General features: G+C 48.5%; 1 protein-coding gene and 1 long non-coding RNA gene across 3 annotated transcripts in view; both read left to right on the forward strand.

The window, feature by feature from the left end:
• The window catches only part of LOC140719860 (butyrophilin subfamily 2 member A1-like), a 55,912-nt gene extending 39,137 nt beyond the window's left edge, over positions 1 to 16,775 (forward strand). Inside the window, exons 10-13 of the mRNA XM_073034786.1 lie at positions 4,673 to 4,699; positions 4,939 to 4,965; positions 11,266 to 11,292; positions 15,535 to 16,775. Of these exons, the coding sequence (XP_072890887.1) occupies positions 4,673 to 4,699; positions 4,939 to 4,965; positions 11,266 to 11,292; positions 15,535 to 16,061 (608 nt within the window). The 3' untranslated portion in view covers positions 16,062 to 16,775. The remainder of the gene's footprint in view (positions 1 to 4,672; positions 4,700 to 4,938; positions 4,966 to 11,265; positions 11,293 to 15,534) is intronic.
• On the forward strand, positions 11,674 to 15,528 carry LOC140719868 (uncharacterized). 2 transcript variants are annotated; one of them, XR_012097035.1, is made up of 4 exons: positions 11,674 to 14,715; positions 14,768 to 14,973; positions 15,026 to 15,128; positions 15,182 to 15,528. It is a non-coding gene; the product is annotated as an uncharacterized lncRNA (long non-coding RNA). The 2 variants fall into 2 exon arrangements; XR_012097034.1 differs by having other exon boundaries at positions 14,768 to 15,128.
• Positions 16,776 to 19,061: the final 2,286 nt, after the last annotated feature.

Consider the following 19,061-nt stretch of genomic DNA (forward strand, 5'->3'; position numbering starts at 1 on the left):
CCCACAGTACTCCAGCTGTGGCCTGACCTCTGTCCTGTCCGGTTAACTGCCCGCAGTACTCCAGCTGTGGCCTGACCTCTGTCCTGTCCGGTTAACTGCCCGCAGTACTCCAGCTGTGGCCCGACCTCTGTCCTGTCCGGTTAACTGCCCACAGTACTCCAGCTGTGGCCCGACCTCTGTCCTGTCCGGTTAACTGCCCACAGTACTCCAGCTGTGGCCCGACCTCTGTCCTGTCCGGTTAACTGCCCACAGTACTCCAGCTGTGGCCCGACCTCTGTCCTGTCCGGTTATCTGCCCACAGTACTCCAGCTGTGGCCCGACCTCTGTCCTGTCCGGTTAACTGCCCACAGTACTCCAGCTGTGGCCTGACCTCTGTCCTGTCCGGTTAACTGCCCACAGTACTCCAGCTGTGGCCCGACCTCTGTCCGGTTAACTGCCCGCAGTACTCCAGCTGTGGCCCGACCTCTGTCCGGTTAACTGCCCGCAGTACTCCAGCTGTGGCCCGACCTCTGTCCGGTTAACTGCCCGCAGTACTCCAGCTGTAGCCTGACCTCTGTCCGGTTAACTGCCCGCAGTACTCCAGCTGTGGCCCGACCTCTGTCCGGTTAACTGCCCGCAGTACTCCAGCTGTGGCCCGACCTCTGTCCGGTTAACTGCCCACAGTACTCCAGCTGTGGCCCGACCTCTGTCCTGTCCGGTTAACTGCCCACAGTACTCCAGCTATGGCCTGACCTCTGTCCTGTCCGGTTAACTGCCCACAGTACTCCAGCTGTGGCCCGACCTCTGTCCTGTCCGGTTAACTGCCCACAGTACTCCAGCTGTGGCCCGACCTCTGTCCTGTCCGGTTAACTGCCCACAGTACTCCAGCTGTGGCCCGACCTCTGTCCTGTCCGGTTAACTGCCCACAGTACTCCAGCTGTGGCCCGACCTCTGTCCTGTCCGGTTAACTGCCCACAGTACTCCAGCTGTGGCCTGACCTCTGTCCTGTCCGGTTAACTGCCCGCAGTACTCCAGCTGTGGCCCGACCTCTGTCCTGTCCGGTTAACTGCCCGCAGTACTCCAGCTGTGGCCCGACCTCTGTCCGGTTAACTGCCCACAGTACTCCAGCTGTGGCCTGACCTCTGTCCTGTCCGGTTAACTGCCCACAGTACTCCAGCTGTGGCCTGACCTCTGTCCTGTCCGGTTAACTGCCCACAGTACTCCAGCTGTGGCCTGACCTCTGTCCTGTCCGGTTAACTGCCCGCAGTACTCCAGCTGTGGCCTGACCTCTGTCCTGTCCGGTTAACTGCCCGCAGTACTCCAGCTGTGGCCCGACCTCTGTCCTGTCCGGTTAACTGCCCACAGTACTCCAGCTGTGGCCCGACCTCTGTCCTGTCCGGTTAACTGCCCACAGTACTCCAGCTGTGGCCCGACCTCTGTCCTGTCCGGTTAACTGCCCACAGTACTCCAGCTGTGGCCCGACCTCTGTCCTGTCCGGTTAACTGCCCACAGTACTCCAGCTGTGGCCCGACCTCTGTCCTGTCCGGTTAACTGCCCACAGTACTCCAGCTGTGGCCCGACCTCTGCCCTGTCCAGTTGCAGCATAACCTCCCTGCTCTTAAATTCAATCCCTCTAACAATTGCCTTCCTGAGCGTTTGCAGAATCGGGGTGGGTCCAGCGCAGGATGAGATGGAATTATAGAAAACTACAGCACAGTAACAGGCCATTCAGCCCATCAAATCAGTGACAGAATGTTATTCTGTAGAGTCCCATCAACAAATAGCTGGTTCGTAGCCCTCCATACCCTATCCAAATGGTGAAACGGTTGAAGTCTCTGATAAGGCCTCACTTGGAGTACTGTGAGCAGTTATGGGTTCCTTATCTAACGAAGGATGTACTGACATTGGAGAGGGTTCAGGGGTAGTTCATGAGAATGATTCTGGGAATGGCACGGTTACCATATGAGGACTGATTGATGACTCTGGGCCTGGACTCAGTGGAATTCAGAAGAAACCTATCAAATGTTGAGAAGCTTCAATAGAGTGGATGTGGAGAGGCTGTTTCCTATAGTGGGGGAGTCTAGGACCAGAGGACACAGATAGAGTGGATGTGGAGAGGCTGTTTCCTATAGTGGGGGAGTCTAGGACCAGAGGACACAGATAGAGTGGATGTGGAGAGGATGTTTTCTATAGCGGGGAAGTCTAGGACCAGAGGACACAGATAGAGTGGGTGTGGAGAGGATGTTTCCTATGGTGGGGGAGTCTAGGACCAGAGGACACAGATAGAGTGGATGTGGAGAGGATGTTTCCTATAGTGGGGGAGTCTAGGACCAGAGGGCACAGATAGAGTTGATGTGGAGAGGATGTTTTCTATAGCGGGGAAGTCTAGGACCAGAGGACACAGATAGAGTGGGTGTGGAGAGGATGTTTCCTATAGCGGGGGAGTCTAGGACCAGAGGACACAGATAGAGTGGATGTGGAGAGGATGTTTCCTATTGTGGTGGGGTCTAGGACCAGAGGACACAGATAGAGTGGATGTGGAGAGGATGTTTCCTATAGTGGGGGAGTCTAGGACCAAGGGACACAGATAGAGTGGGTGTGGAGAGGATGTTTCCTATAGTGGGGGAGTCTAGGACCAGAGGGCACAGATAGAGTTGATGTGGAGAGGATGTTTTCTATAGCGGGGAAGTCTAGGACCAGAGGACACAGATAGATTTGGTGTGGAGAGGATGTTTCCTATAGTGGGGGAGTGTAATACCAGAGGACACAGATAGAGTGGATGTGGAGAGGATGTTTCCTATAGTGGGGGAGTCTAGGACCAGAGGACACAGAGTGGATGTGGAGAGGATGTTTCCTATTGTGGTGGGGTCTAGGACCAGTGGACACAGATAGAGTGGATGTGGAGAGGATGTTTCCTATAGTGGGGGAGTCTAAGACCAGAGGACACAGATAGAGTGGATGTGGAGAGGATGTTTCCTATTGTGGTGGGGTCTAGGACCAGAGGACACAGATAGAGTGGATGTGGAGAGGATGTTTCCTATAGTGGGGGAGTCTAGGACCAGAGGACACAGATAGAGTGGATGTGGAGAGGATGTTTCCTATTGTGGTGGGGTCTAGGACCAGAGGACACAGATAGAGTGGATGTGGAGAGGATGTTTCCTATAGTGGGGGAGTCTAGGACCAGAGGACACAGATAGAGTGGATGTGGAGAGGATGTTTCCTATTGTGGTGGGGTCTAGGACCAAAGGACACAGATAGAGTGGATGTGGAGAGGATGTTTCCTATAGTGGGGGAGTCTAGGACCAGAGGGCACAGATAGAGTGGATGTGGAGAGGATGTTTCCTATAGTGGGGGAGTCTAGGACCAGAGGACACAGATAGAGTGGATGTGGAGAGGATGTTTCCTATTGTGGTGGGGTCTAGGACCAGAGGACACAGATAGAGTGGATGTGGAGAGGATGTTTCCTATAGTGGGGGAGTCTAGGACCAGAGGACACAGATAGAGTGGATGTGGAGAGGATGTTTCCTATTGTGGTGGGGTCTAGGACCAAAGGACACAGATAGAGTGGATGTGGAGAGGATGTTTCCTATAGTGGGGGAGTCTAGGACCAGAGGGCACAGCCTCAGAATAGAGGGATGTCCAATTAGAACGAAGCTGACGAGGAATTTCTTCAGCCTGAGGGTGGTGAATCTGTGGGATTCGTTGCCACAAGCGGCTGTGGAGGTCAAGTCACTGGGTATATTTGAGGGAGAGGTTGACAGATTCTTGATTAGTCAGGGCATGAAGGGACACGGGGAGAAGGCAGAGGAAATGGACCAGCCATGAGGAAACGGTGAAGCAGATCTGATAAGCCAATGGCCTAATTCCACTCCTATATCGTACAGTCTAAATCGAACCTCTATCCAACACTTCACATTCTCACCACCCTCCGACTGAAGACATTCACCCTCATGATCCCCTTTCACCCTTAACCCTTGACCTCTAGTTTTAGTCTCACCCAACTTCAGTGGAAAAATCCTGGTCGCATTTACCCTATCGATACCCCTCATAATTGTGTATACCTCTCAAATCTCTCCGCACTCCAGGGAATAAAGTCCTAGCCTTGTCACCTTTCCCTATAACTCAGGTCTTCAAGTCCCGGCAACATCCTTGCAAATTCCTCAATCTTATTGAATAAAATCGGGCAGGAGAGCCATGATGGTGTTGAATTCTAGGACAGGTTCAAGGGGCCAAATGGCCTACTCATCCTGTTCTCTGGTGACAGTGATACAACATAATAGAGACGGCACCCCACACCTGGAGTGGTGTGCTCACCAGCCTGTCCCTTTACCCTGGCTCGGAGAGTCGGGGACTGCAGCCTTGGGGGGCAGAGAGGTGTTGGTGCTGGGACAAGATTTGGGTTGGAATTCCCTGAGTGTCTTGCGGGGTTTGGGGACATGTGGTCTGTAATGGCCATGGGAGCAGAAACTGGGTTTTGGGGTTTAATCACACACAGATCCTGAGATGCAGACACAGACACACTTGGAAGAACTTGGCAAGTGAGGTGAGGTAGCGTATCCTCTCCATAGACACTGCCTGACCTGTCGAGTTCCTCCAGCATTTTGTGTGTGTTGCTCCAGGTCTCCAGCATCTGCAGAATCTCTTGTATTTTTGATTTGGAGTTTAATATACTGTATATCCTTTTTTCTTTCAGAAAAACAAAAGCTCGCTGCAAAATCAGGTACGAGTCATTCTGGCCCCAAACCTTTGTGTATTTGCTGGTGGTGTGAGTAACCTGTCCTCTGCCACAGTGTTGAGAGAGCACTCTGCCCGGGGATTGCGATGAGGTTGAGGGGCGTGTGGTGGGGTAAGGAGACAGAGTTTGGTGGTGATATGGCTGGCACGGTGACTGGGAGATTACCAGAAGTGCATTCATAGTGAACCGATCAAACTCTAATGCAATCTCTCTCTCTCTTTCAGAGTACGATGCACTCCTCCACTCCATAGGTAAGCTGCTTTTGGAAGTCATAGAACATAGAATGGCACAGGCCCTTTGGCCCAGAATGTTGTGCCTAGCCCAACTCGTAACAGTCCAAGAACAATCTAGTCCTTCCCTCCCACGTAGCCCTCCATTTCTCTCTCATCCATTTGCCTATCTCAGAGTCTCTGTGTCTGCTCTGCTGCACTCCATCGTGGCCTACCGCTCACTGTCCTGCTCGATCCTCCCAAAGTGCAACACCTCACACTTGTCTGCATTAAATTCCACCTGCAAGATTTTGTCAGTGCGCAGGGGTTTTTCCTCAAGTCGCCGAGCATATTCTGTCGGAATAGCCTCCAACCTGACAGCATGAACATTGATTTCTCTAACTTCCTTAAGACATAGCAGAATTAGGCCATTCAGCCCATCGAGTCCGCTCCATCGTTTCACCATGGCTGATCCTGGATCCCATTCAACCTCGTACACCTGCTCTCTCACCTTATCCCTTGATGCCCCGACCAATCAGGAACCTTATCAACATCCACTTTAAATATACCCACGGACTTGGCCTCCTCCGCAGTCTGGCAGAGCATTCCATAGATTCACCACTCTTTGCTAGAAACATTCCTCCTTTCCTCTGTTCTAAAAGGTCACCTCTGAAGTTTGAGGCTGTGCCCTCCAGTTCTGGACACCTCCACCAGAGGAAACATCCTCTCCACATCCACCCTATCTAGTCCTTTCAACACTCAGTCTCTTTCAATGAGATCTCCACGCATTCTTCTAAATTCCAGTGAGTACAGGCCCAAAGCTGCCAAACGCTTCTCCCCTTTATTCCCAGAATCATCCTCGTGAATCTCCTCTGGACTCTCTCCAATGACAACACATCCTTTCTGAGATATGAGGCCCAAAACTGTTGACAATACACCAAGTGTGGCCTGACTAGTGTCTTATAAAGCCTCAGCATTAACTCCTTGCTTTTTAAATTCTATTCCCCTTGAAATTAATGCCCCTCTGCACCTCTGATGTTTGAATTTTCTCCCCATTTAGATAATAGTCTACATTATTGTTCCTTTAACCAAAATGCATTATCATACATTTCCCAACACTGTATTCCATCTGCCACATTTTTGCCCATTCTTCCAATTTGTCTGTCCTTCTGAAATCGCATTACCTTCTCAGCACTACCTGTAGCATGTCAAACTTTGCTACAAAGCCACCAATTCCATTATCTAAATCACTGACAAACAATGTGAAAAGTAGCAGTCCTAATACTGACCCCTGAGGAACACCACTAGTCACTGGTAGCCAATCTTTATTCCCACTTGCTGGCTGCTGCCTGTCAGCCATTGCACTATCTATGCCAGTATCTTTCCTGTAACTCCATTGGACCTTATCTTGTTGAGCAGCCTCTGCTTTGTCCACCCTGCTTGTTACTTCCTCAAAGAACTCCTAACAGATTTGTCAGGCAAGATTTCCCTTTACAGAAGCCATGCTGACTTTGAATTATTTTATCATTAATCTCCAAGTACCCTGAAACCTTATCCTTAATAGACTCCCAACACTTTTCCAACCACTGAAGTAAGACTAACTGGCCTGTAATTTCCTTTCTTTTCTCTTCCTTCCTCCTCAAAGAGCAGAGTGACATTTGCAATCTTCCAGTCCTCTGGGACCACACCAGAATCAAGTGATTCTTGAGACATCATGACCAATTCATCCTTTATCTCTTCAACAACTTCTATCAGTCTGGGATGTAGTCTTTCTGGTCCAGGTGACTTATCCAACTTTCAGTTTGCCTAGCACATTTTCCTTTGTAATAGCAATGGCACTCACTCCTGCTCCCTGACACTCACTGATCTCTTGTCGCATTGCTAGTGACTTCCACGGTGAAGACAGATGAAAAGTACTCATTTTGCCCCCCATTACTACCTCACTAGCATCATTTTCCAGTGGTCCAATATCAACTGTCACCTCCCTTTTACTCTTTGTATATCTGAAAAAACTTTTAGCATTGTCCTTTATTTTATTGGCTAGTCTGCCCTCATATTTCATCTTTTCCCTTTTTATGGCCTTTTTGTTGGATTTAAAAATCTCCCAATCATCCAACTTCCCACATACTTTTGCTACATTATATGCCCTTTCCTTGGCTTTTATGCAGTCCTAAACTTCCCTTGTCAGCCACAGTTGCCTGGCCCTGCCATTTGAGAAAAACTTCTGTGGGACATTCTGTGCCTTGTGAACTATTCCCGGAAACTTCAACCATCTCTGCTCTGCCGTCATCCCCTCCAGTATCCTCCTCCAAACCACCTGGGCAAGCTCCTCTCTCATGCCTCTGTAATTCCCATTATTCCATTGTGATACTGATACATGTGACTTACGCTTCTCCCTCTCAAACTGAAGTATGAATTCAACCATATTATAATCACTGTCTCCTAAGGGTTCCTTTACATTAAGCTCCCTAATTAGATCTGGGTTGTTACACAACACCCAATCTAAGAAGCCTTTCCCCGAGTAGGCTTGAGGACAAGCTGCTCTAAAAAGCCATCTCATTAGCATCCAACAAATTCCCCCTCTTGCGATCTGACATCAACTTGAGTTTCCCAGTCCCCTTGAGTATTGAAGTCCCCCATTACAATTGTGACATTACCCTTATCACATGCCCTTTCCAGCTTCTATTTGCTGGTCTATATATGATTCCCATTTTGTTTTTTTTTACCCTTGCAATTTCTTCACTCCACCCACAAAGATTCAACATTCTCTGACCCTATGTCACCTCTTTCTAACGATGTTATTCCCTCTCACCAACAGAGCCACACCACCACCTATGCTATCCTGCCTGTCCTTTCGATATAAAGTAAATCCTTTGATGTTAAACTCCCAACTATGGCCTTCTTTCAGCCACGGTTCAGTGATGCTCAGTGTCACACTGACAAATCTCTAAATGTGTCTTGAGTTCGTCCACCTTATTCCGTATGCTGCAAAGCTTATTCCGAACTTCCAGTGATTTCTCCCCTTCTCTTTTTTTCTATTCCCCACTTTGATTTCCCTCTCGCCCCCTTCTCTTCACCTGCCCAACCCTCCCTCTGGTTCCCCTCCTCCTTCCCTTTCTCCCATGGTCCACTCTCTTCTGTCAGATTCCTCCTCCTTTAGGTCTACCTCCCAAATTCTTACTTCATCCTCTCCCCATCTTCCACCTCACCTGGCCTCACCCATCTCCTGCCAGCTTGCCCGCCTCCTCTTCCACTGCCTTTGCCCCCTTTCTGTGCAGTCCTGATGAAAGGTGCTTGCCCTCTCCATGGCTGCTGCACGACCTGCTCAGTTCCTCCAGCGTTTTGTGTGTGCTCTCTTTCTGCGCTGTAATGTGCTTTTAAGGCCATCAGCACCTGCCCTGTTCATTCTTTACTCCACTTGGCCCTTGAGATGCCTGGTCCCAGTATCTGCTGTGGGTAGGCCCTGCCCAACAGGGTCGCTGTTGTCAAAACCAGCTCTTCCAGTGGAGAAGGTGAAAGGAGTGGGGTGGGGCAGCAAAATGCTGGAAACCAGAATTAAAATTGGTCAACAACGCCAAAGGTTTAAAGATTAGATGTATTTGTTCTACGTACTTCAAGACACAGTGAAGTGCATTGTTTTATGACAATGACCAACAGGATCCAAGAAGTACCAGCGACCCAGGTTCAATTCTTATCATTGTCTGCATTCTAGTGACCACTTCGGTTTCCTCCCACGGTCCAAAGTCGTACCGGTTGGTAGGTGAATTGTCCACTAGGTGTAATTGGGCAGTGCAGGCTCATTGGGCCAGACAGACCTGTTACCATGGTGAATTGTCCACTGGGTGTAATTGGACAGTATGGGCTCATTGGGCCAGACAGACCTGTTACCATGGTGAATTGTTCACTGGGTGTAATTGGACAGAGTAGGCCCATTACCACGGTGAATTGTCCACTGGGTGTAATTGGGCAGTATGGGCTCATTGGGCCAGACAGACCTGTTACCATGGTGAATTGTCCACTGGGTGTAATTGGACAGAGTAGGCCCATTACCACGGTGAATTGTCCACTGGGTGTAATTGGGCAGTATGGGCTCATTGGGCCAGACAGACCTGTTACATGGTGAATTGTTCATTGGGTGTAATTGGACAGAGTAGGCCCGTTACCCGCGGTGAATTGTCCACTGGGTGTAATTGGGCAGTATGGGCTCATTGGGCCAGACAGACCTGTTACCATGGTGAATTGTCCACTGGGTGTAATTGGGCAGTATGGGCTCATTGGGCCAGACAGACCCGTTACCACGGTGAATTGTCCACTGGGTGTAGTTGGACAGAGTAGGCCCGTTACCACGGTGAATTGTCCACTGGGTGTAATTGGACAGAGTAGGCCCATTACCACGGTGAATTGTCCACTGGGTGTAATTGGGCAGTATGGGCTCATTGGGCCAGACAGACCTGTTACATGGTGAATTGTTCATTGGGTGTAATTGGACAGAGTAGGCCCGTTACCGCGGTGAATTGTCCACTGGGTGTAATTGGACAGAGTAGGCCCGTTACCATGGTGAATTGTCCACTGGGTGTAATTGGACAGAGTAGGCCCGTTACCATGGTGAATTGTCCACTGGGTGTAGTTGGACAGAGTAGGCCCGTTACCACGGTGAATTGTCCACTGGGTGTAATTGGACAGAGTAGGCCCGTTAACATGGTGAATTGTCCATTGGGTGTAATTGGACAGAGTAGGCCCGTTACCACGGTGAATTGTCCACTGGGTGTAGTTGGACAGAGTAGGCCCGTTACCATGGTGAATTGTCCACTGGGTGTAATTGGACAGAGTAGGCCCGTTACCACGGTGAATTGTCCACTGGGTGTAATTGGGCAGTATGGGCTCATTGGGCCAGACAGACCTGTTACCACGGTGAATTGTCCACTGGGTGTAATTGGACAGAGTAGGCCCATTACCACGGTGAATTGTCCACTGGGTGTAATTGGGCAGTATGGGCTCATTGGGCCAGACACACCTGTTACATGGTGAATTGTTCACTGGGTGTAATTGAACAGAGTAGGCCCGTTACCACGGTGAATTGTCCATTGGGTGTAATTGGACAGAGTAGGCCCGTTACCACGGTGAATTGTCCACTGGGTGTAGTTGGACAGAGTAGGCCCGTTACCACGGTGAATTGTCCACTGGGTGTAATTGGACAGAGTAGGCCCGTTACCATGGTGAATTGTCCATTGGGTGTAATTGGACAGAGTAGGCCCGTTACCATGGTGAATTGTCCACTGGGTGTAATTGGACAGTATGGGCTCATTGGGCCAGATGGACCTGTTACCATGGTGAATTGTTCACTGGGTGTAATTGAACAGAGTAGACCCGTTACCACGGTGAATTGTCCACTGGGTGTAATTGGACAGAGTAGGCCCGTTACCATGGTGAATTGTCCACTGGGTGTAATTGGACAGAGTAGGCCCGTTACCATGGTGAATTGTCCACTGGGTGTAGTTGGACAGAGTAGGCCCATTACCATGGTGAATTGTCCACTGGGTGTAATTGGACAGTATGGGCTCATTGGGCCAGATGGACCTGTTACCATGGTGAATTGTTCACTGGGTGTAATTGAACAGAGTAGGCCCGTTACCACGGTGAATTGTCCACTGGGTGTAATTGAACAGAGTAGGCCCGTTACCATGGTGAATTGTCCACTGGGTGTAGTTGGACAGAGTAGGCCCATTACCATGGTGAATTGTCCACTGGGTGTAATTGAACAGAGTAGGCCCATTACCACGGTGAATTGTCCACTGGGTGTAATTGGACAGTATGGGCTCATTGGGCCAGACAGACCTGTTACATGGTGAATTGTCCACTGGGTGTAATTGGACAGAGTAGGCCCGTTACCATGGTGAATTGTCCACTGGGTGTAATTGGACAGTATGAACTCATTGGGCCAGATGCTTTGTTACTGTGCTGTATCTCTAAATTAACATCCTTTATCTATTAATATAACCATTCTAAATATAACTGAGGCCACATCATTGAGTATATTTAAAGTGAATATTGATAGGTACTTGGGGTGTCAAAGATTAGAGGAAGAAGGCAGGAGAATGTGGTTGAGAGGGATAAATCAGCCATGATGGAATGGCGGAGCATCCTTGATGGGCCAAGTGGCCATATCTGCTGCTATGTTATATGTCGCCACATCCCCATTGCCTGCCCTAACCTGTACATCTTTGGAACCGACTGGGGATCCAGCAGAACTGGATGGGCCGAGTGGCCGCTCTGTATTCTGACAACAGTAATACTGTTTTCTTTTCTCTCCTCTCTCTCCCCTACCCCCACCCTCTCTTCCAGAGTGGGAAAAGATGTTACGATGTGCAGGTAGGCCTGATGCGTCGGGGTGTGTTGTGGGGGTGATGGTGGCCTGATAACCCCTCCCATAGGAACTGAAGCAGGGAGCGGGAGGTGGGAGGGGTGACATGTTGTAGAAACCCAAGGGTGACAAGCTGCGTTTAAGGCAAGGCAGTGGGGGAGGGATCACTGGAGGATGGGGGGGTTGTGTTACTGGGGTGACAGGAACATGGCAGTGGGGGAGGGATCACTGGGGGATGGGGGGGTTGTGTTACTGGGGTGACAGGAACATGGCAGTGGGGGAGGGATCACTGGGGGATGGGGGGGTTGTGTTACTGGGGTGACAGGAACATGGCAGTGGGGGAGAGATCACTGGGGGATGGGGGGGTTGTGTTACTGGGGTGACACGAACATGGCAGTGGAGATTCCTAGGAACAGTGGAGAATACAGTTAATTTGGGGGGAGGGGATTCTGAGTGGTGGGGAGTGACCTGGGACTGGGCACCAATCGGGAGAGCAGTTCCCAGTCTGGATCACAGGCGAGGGTGGATTCGTGTCAGGAATGTGATGTCTCTTCTGATGAAGCTGTTGTTCTCGAGGTGGTTCAGAATCTAGCTGGAGGGGTGGGATTAGACTCTAATGTTTAACTGGGAGAGTTTGGGGGGTGGGGGAAGGGATTTGTGGTAATTAAGCCGCCTTTCTCCACTAGCATCCAAAGTGATTCCCGCTAAGTGAATTTAGGTTTTAGGAAACTGAGTCGGGGTTCTTCTGCATCTGAACAAGATAAGAGCCCGTGGTATTCCAGGAGAGATTCCAGCACGGATAAAGCCGTGGCTGACTGGCAGGGGGCAAAGAGTGGGAATAAAGGGGGCTGTCTGGCTGGCTGCCAGTGACTACTGGTGTTCCGCAGGGATCTGTGTTGGGGCCAATTCTTTTGACGTATCTGGATGATGTGAAGATAGGTGGAGGGGCAGGTAGTTTGGAGGAAACAGAGGCTGTAAAAGGACTTTGATTAGGAGAATGGGCAAAGGAACGGCAGTTGGGAGATGTATTGTCATATTGTGGTAGAGGAAATGAAAGTGTTGACTATTTTCTAAATGGAGAGAAGATACAAAAAACAGGTGCAAAGGGACTTGGGAGTCCTTGTGCGGGATTTCCGAAAGGTTAATTTACAGTTTGAGTCTGGTGAGGGACATGTACGGAATGTGAGAGGACTAGAATATAAAAGCAAGGATACAGTGCTGAGCCTTTACAAGGCATTTTTCACAGCACACAGAGTATTGTGAGCTGATTTGGGCCCCTGATCAAGGAAAGGATGTGCTGGCATCAGAGATCGACCAGAGCAGCCGCATGAAATGAAAGGGTTACTGTATCAGGAGTGTTTGATGTCTCTGGGCCTGTACTCGCCCAGGTTCAGAAGAATGGGAGGTCTCAAAGGCCTAGATAGACTGGATGTGGTGAGGATATTTCCCATAGTAGTTGAGTCTTGGGCCAGGGTGCACAACCTCATAATAGAGCGGCATCCATTTAGAACTAGGGTGAAGAGAAATCCCTTCAGCCAGATGAGGAGAATCTGGGGAATTCATCGCCACGGATGCCTGTGTCATTGGGTGTATTTAAAGCAGAGGTTGATAGGTAGCTATCCTACTGCTCCTAGCCAGGTGAAGCTGATGTGTTGGTGAACTTTCTTGGCTACAGTATGACACAAGTACACCCCATTACTGAAAGCTTACACACCTACAGACAATTGTACAAACACAAGTATACCCTGTGACTAAACGCTTACACACTTACAGATGATTGTACAAACACATGTATACCCCGTGACGGAAAGCTTACAAACTTGACAGACGATTGTACAAACAGAAGTTTACCCCGTGACGGAAAGTTTACACACTTACAGACGATTGTACAAACAAATGTATACCGTGTGACTGAACACTTACACACTTACAGATGATTGTACAAACACATGTATACCCCGTGACGGAAAGCTTACAAACGTGACAGACAATTGTACAAACAGAAGTTTACCCCGTGATGGGAAGTTCACAGACTTACAGGCAATCATATAAATACAAGTATAGCCTGTGAGTGAAAGTTTACACACTGACATGCGATTGTACACACACCGGTAGTCTACGTGACATAAAGCTTACAGACTGACAGGCAATTGTACAAACACAAGTTTACCCTATGACTGAAAGCTTACACACTGACAGACGATTGTACAAACACAAGTATACCCCATTACAGAAAGTTTACAGACTGACAGGCAATTATACAAACACAAGCATATCCCATAACCGAAAGCTTACAGACTCAGGTGATTGTACAGTCATAAGTATAGTCAGTAACTGGAAGTTTACAGACTGACATGCAATTGTACACACACCATTAGTCCATGTGCCAAAGTTTACAGACTGAAGTGATTGTACAAACACATGTATACACCTGTACAAACAGGCAAGCGATTATGAAGACACAAGTACTCTGTGTGACATAAAACTGACTTACAGACAATTATACGAACACCAGTGTGAACCGTGTTGGAATGTTTACAGTCTGATGGGCGTTGTCCAAACACGAGTATACACCGTGGCAGAATGTTTACAGACAGACAAACTCAAGTTTACCCCATTACTGAAAGCTTACAGACTGACAGATGATTGTACAGACACCAGTATACCCCATGATTGAAAGCTTACACACTGTCAGACATTTGTACAGACTCAAGTCTATCCCGTGACTGAAAGCTTACACACTGATAGTTGATTGTACAAATGCAAGTGTGCCTCCTGACTGAAAGGTAACTGACAGGACGATTGTACAAACACAAGTATACCCCGTGACAGAAAGCTTACACACTGACAGACGATTGTACAAACACCAGGTTACCCCATGAGAGAATGTTTACAGACTGACATGTGAAGTCTTACAAACAGGTGATTGTACAGACACAAGTATTCCGCAGACAAAGTTTACAGCGTGACAGGTGATTGTACAGACACAAGTATTCCGCAGACAAAGTTTACAGCGTGACAGGCGATTGTACAGACACAAGTATTCTGCAGACAAAGTTTACAGCGTGACAGGTGATTGTACAGACACAAGTATTCCCCATGATAGAAAGTTTACAGCGTGACAGGCGATTGTACAGACACAAGTATTCTGCAGACAAAGTTTACAGCGTGACAGGCGATTGTACAGACACAAGCATTCCACAGACAAAGTTTACAGCGTGACAGGTGATTGTACAGACACAAGTATTCCACAGACAAAGTTTACAGCGTGACAGGCGATTGTACAGACACAAGTATTCCACAGACAAAGTTTACAGCGTGACAGGTGATTGTACAGACACAAGTATACCCCGTGATAGAAAGTTTACAGCGTGACAGGCGATTGTACAGACACAAGTGTACCCCTTCACAGAAAGCTTACATAGTGACAGGCGATTAAACAAGCAAATGTCACCTGATGACGTAAAGTTTACAGGCTGACAGGCGATTGTACAAACACAACTATACCACATGACTGAAAGCTAAAATACAGAACGATTGTACAGACACAAGTTTACCCCGTGAGGGTAAGTTTACAGGCTGACAGGCAATTGTACAAACACAACTATACCACATGACTGAAAGCTAAAATACAGAACGATTGTACAGACACAAGTTTACCCCTTCACAGAAAGCTTACATAGTGACAGGCGATTAAACAAGCAAATGTCACCTGATGACGTAAAGTTTACAGGCTGACAGGCGATTGTACAAACACAACTATACCACATGACTGAAAGCTAAAATACAGAACGATTGTACAGACACAAGTTTACCCTGTGAGGGTAAGTTTACAGACTGACAGGCGATTGTACAAACACAAGTTTACCCCGTGAGGGAAAGTTTACAGACTGACAGGCGATGTTTCAAATGTGAGCAAGTGTAAAGGAAGGTTAAATTGCGAAGATAAACACAAGAGCCCAGTTTGGCCACATCCGGAGTACTGCAAACCGTTTTGGTTGCTTTATTATGGGAAGAATGTTGAGGCTTTGGAGAGAGTGCAGAAGAGGTTTGCCTGGTTTGCTGTCGTGGGTTGTTTTCACTGGAGTGGCAGATGCCGAGGGGAGATCTGATTGAGGTTAATGAGAGGCACAGACAATATCTTTTTCCCAGGGTAGTAACGTCTAACACCAGAGGCATGTGGTTAGGGTGGGAGGGGGATGTGAGAGGCCAGATTCCTGCCCCCCACTCTGACGGCTCTCCACTTACAGTCACAGTTCGCCTGGACCCCGAGACCGCCAATGGAAACCTGGAGGTGTTTGAGGATGGGACAGCTGTCCGAGATGCGGGCGGCTGGCGCAACGTCACTGAGAATGACAAGAGGTTTGAGCGGTACCCGTTCCTCCTGGGCGTGCAGGCCTTCGAGGCGGGTAAACACTACTGGGAGGTGTCGGTGGCCGAGTGCCCCAACTGGGACCTGGGGGTGGCCAGGAGTTCGGTCGATCGCAAGGGCAGGGCCACCCTGTGTCCAAAAGAAGGCTACTGGTGCATCAGCTTTAGCTGGGACCGGTATGAAGTGAAGGACGTGAAAAACGAAGACTTGGAGATCAATGAGAAGGTCGCCCTCATCGGCATCTTCCTGAACTACGACGAGGGTATTGTCTCCTTCCACGATGCTGTCAGGAAACAGAAGCTGCACTCCTTCGCCGCCACATTCACTGAGCCCATCTACCCCTTCTTCTGCCCCTGGAGATGCTCGGAGCCATTGCGAATCACCCCTGTCCAATCAGAGGAATGAACTTTCCGGATCCCATGGATAATGCTTTTCGTTTTTCAGTGGATAACTGAGACATGACGGTTCACCCGTGTGGCGGGGGTGAGGGGATGTTGCAATCTGTTCACCACCAGTCCCCACCACCCCCGGCCAGAGGTGCTGACAGCCTTTGATAGGCTGAGTGGCCTTTCTTGACTGTAAATAGATTTGCTATTAGTGATTATGCTACAATGAACAATCACCATTTGCCTCTGATGAGGGTCTCTCTGCAGTCCAGGTTTCTCTTGCCCTCCCCCATCTCAATTCAGATCAGATGCATTTATTTATCACACGGACATTGAATTATACAGTCAGTGGATATGAAATGGAGTTTGGGACCAGACAGCACAGCCTCAAAATAGAGGGACATCCATTTCGAGCGAGGAGGAACTTCTTAACCCAGACGGTGGGGAATCTGTGGAATTCATCGCGACGGACAGCTGGGTGTATTTAAAGCCGAGTTTGCAGGGTTGGAAATAGATCAGCCAGGATGGGTCGAATGGCCTAACTCTGCTCTTACAGTTCGTGGTTTTCTGGAAATGCATCTTCTATGTTAAGAACCAGCCACAAGTGTTGCCACACATTTCAACGCCAACATCACAAGGCCACGATGCTTCGCAGAACCACACGGAAGACGACAAAACGGCTGAACGAGGAACAAAACGACCTGTTCTCTCTCCCCCCCCCCCCCCCCCGGCACGGACCGTCACCGACCCCCCCCCCGCCTCCCTTGGACACGCAGATTCTCAGTTCAGGTTTGCTAGGAAGTTGGCCTGCTGACCTGTGACCTCCTTTGCAGTTCATCAAGGAATGTACCACTAAGTGGAAGTATTTGTACATATTTTATAATTACCCTGTTTTAATTGGTTCCGTTTTTATAAGCAACATGAATCATGGAATATCACGGGCGTTGGCGTGAAGCATGTCAATGTGTGGCACTAATTTAAATAATGTATAAATTCCAGTGTATATCAAAATTAATTTTGTACATTTTATAAAAATAAGTATACAAGAAGTGTTCATGGGCTCTCTGTCCATTGAGAAACATGACGGTGGAGGGGAAGTAGCTGTTCCTGAAACGTTCAGTGATTACCTCCAGGATGGTAATGAGAAGAGAGCCTGCCCTGGGTGACAGATGCTGCCTTTTTGAAGGTGTACTACTGAAATATAGTTACTGTTGTGTCTTTGTATGTTGGGCCCACAATGGATCGTCAGAGGCGTCACAGAAACCTGAAACTGCTCACTCTTTCCACTCTGACCCCCTCAATGAGGACTGGTGTGTGTTCCCTCGACTTCCCCTTCCTGAACTCCGCAGTCTATTCCTTGGATTTACTGATGTTGAGTGCGAGGTTGCCGTTGTGACACCACTCACCTCTCGCCGCTGTACGCCCCCCTGTAGCCGTTTGAAATTCTTTGCAACATCGTTACGAGAGCGACACCTACACTGAACTGTACCGAATGGGATCTAAAGCGTGAGACTGCAAAGAAAAGCCAATTACCAGAGGGCAGGAGAGTGGTTCTGACACTATATATATTTACGTTTGTGGGGATTTGGAATGTATTGCAGGAGCGCCCTCGTGTGGCAGTGTCCATAACATCGCCATTGTAACTCGGAACTTTGTTATTAATTCTTGCTTGGTGACGATCATTGGGCGGGAACAGCCAAACTCCATCTGCCTGAATAAACAAATTCAAATGCTACACTTTGAATTCAGTACTATGCTTGGAAAGATAGGTAGAATTTCAGGGTGGATTACAGACTACGGCAGGAGTTGAACCTTGAACTGTAATAGTGATCATGCCGCCCCCCCACCCTACTTGGACAGTTAATTGGGCTGAATTAACTACAAGCTTACTAAAGTGTTGAGTTGATTTCATAGTGGTTTCCAGCTGTCTCTTGTGACTCCCTCCAAGTCTAGTTGGTTGATTGTTTCAATAGTCTTACCTACACCTTGAACAATGCTTTCTCTACCATTCCCCATTCTGGTTACCATCTCACCCCTACTCCTCACCTGACCATCACCTCCCTCTGGTCCCCTCCTTCTTCCACTCTCCTGTCACATTCCTTCTTTCCTTCTCCAGCTCTTTACCTCTTCCACTTACCCCCTCCCAGCTTCTTAATTCACCCACCCACTTCCCCCCTCACATTTCACCTGTCAGCTTGTACTTCTCCCCCCGCCCCTCACTTATTTTTCTGGCTTCTGCCCCATTCCCTTCCAGTCCTGATGAAGTGTGTCGGCCTGAAAGTTAATTGGGCAGCATCTATGCAGGGAAACATGGACTGTTTATTCTCCTCCATAGATGTTGGCTGACCTGCTGAGTTCCTCCAGAATTTTGTACATGTTGCTCAAGATTTGCAACATCTGCAGAACCCCTTGTGCTTACGAACATTCAGGCATGTCTATGGCTGATATCATTCACCAGACCCCTGCCTATTGTCTGCAGACCACAACTTCACCCTGATTAATCTCATTACTTGCAAATTCAGAGTCCCTGAAGCACAGAAGCCTCCAAACCACGACAATTCGATAGATAGATAGATAGATACTTTATTCATCCCCATGGGGAAATTCAACTTTTTTTCCAATGTCCCATACACTTGTTGTAGCAAAACTAATTACATACAATACTTAACTCAGTAAAAAATATGATATGCATCTAAATTACTATCTCAAAAAGCATTAATAATAGCTTTTAAAAAGTTCTTAAGTCCTGGCAGTTGAATTGTAAAGCCTAATGGCATTGGGGAGTATTGACCTCTTCATCCAGTCTGAGGAGCATTGCATCGATAGTCCCTCCTCATCCCCCCCTCATTCCCCCCTCATCCTACTAAATTTCAGTGAGTACAGACCCAGAGCCATCAAATCTTCCTCATATGATGATCCTTTCATTCCTGGAATCATCCTTGTGATCTTCCTCTAACCCCTTCCTAATGCCAGCACATCTCATCTAAGATTAGGAGCCCAAAAACAGTTCACTATACTC

This window comes from Hemitrygon akajei, chromosome 2 (genome assembly GCF_048418815.1).
Source record: "Hemitrygon akajei chromosome 2, sHemAka1.3, whole genome shotgun sequence".
In the NCBI taxonomy this organism is placed as follows: domain Eukaryota; kingdom Metazoa; phylum Chordata; class Chondrichthyes; order Myliobatiformes; family Dasyatidae; genus Hemitrygon; species Hemitrygon akajei.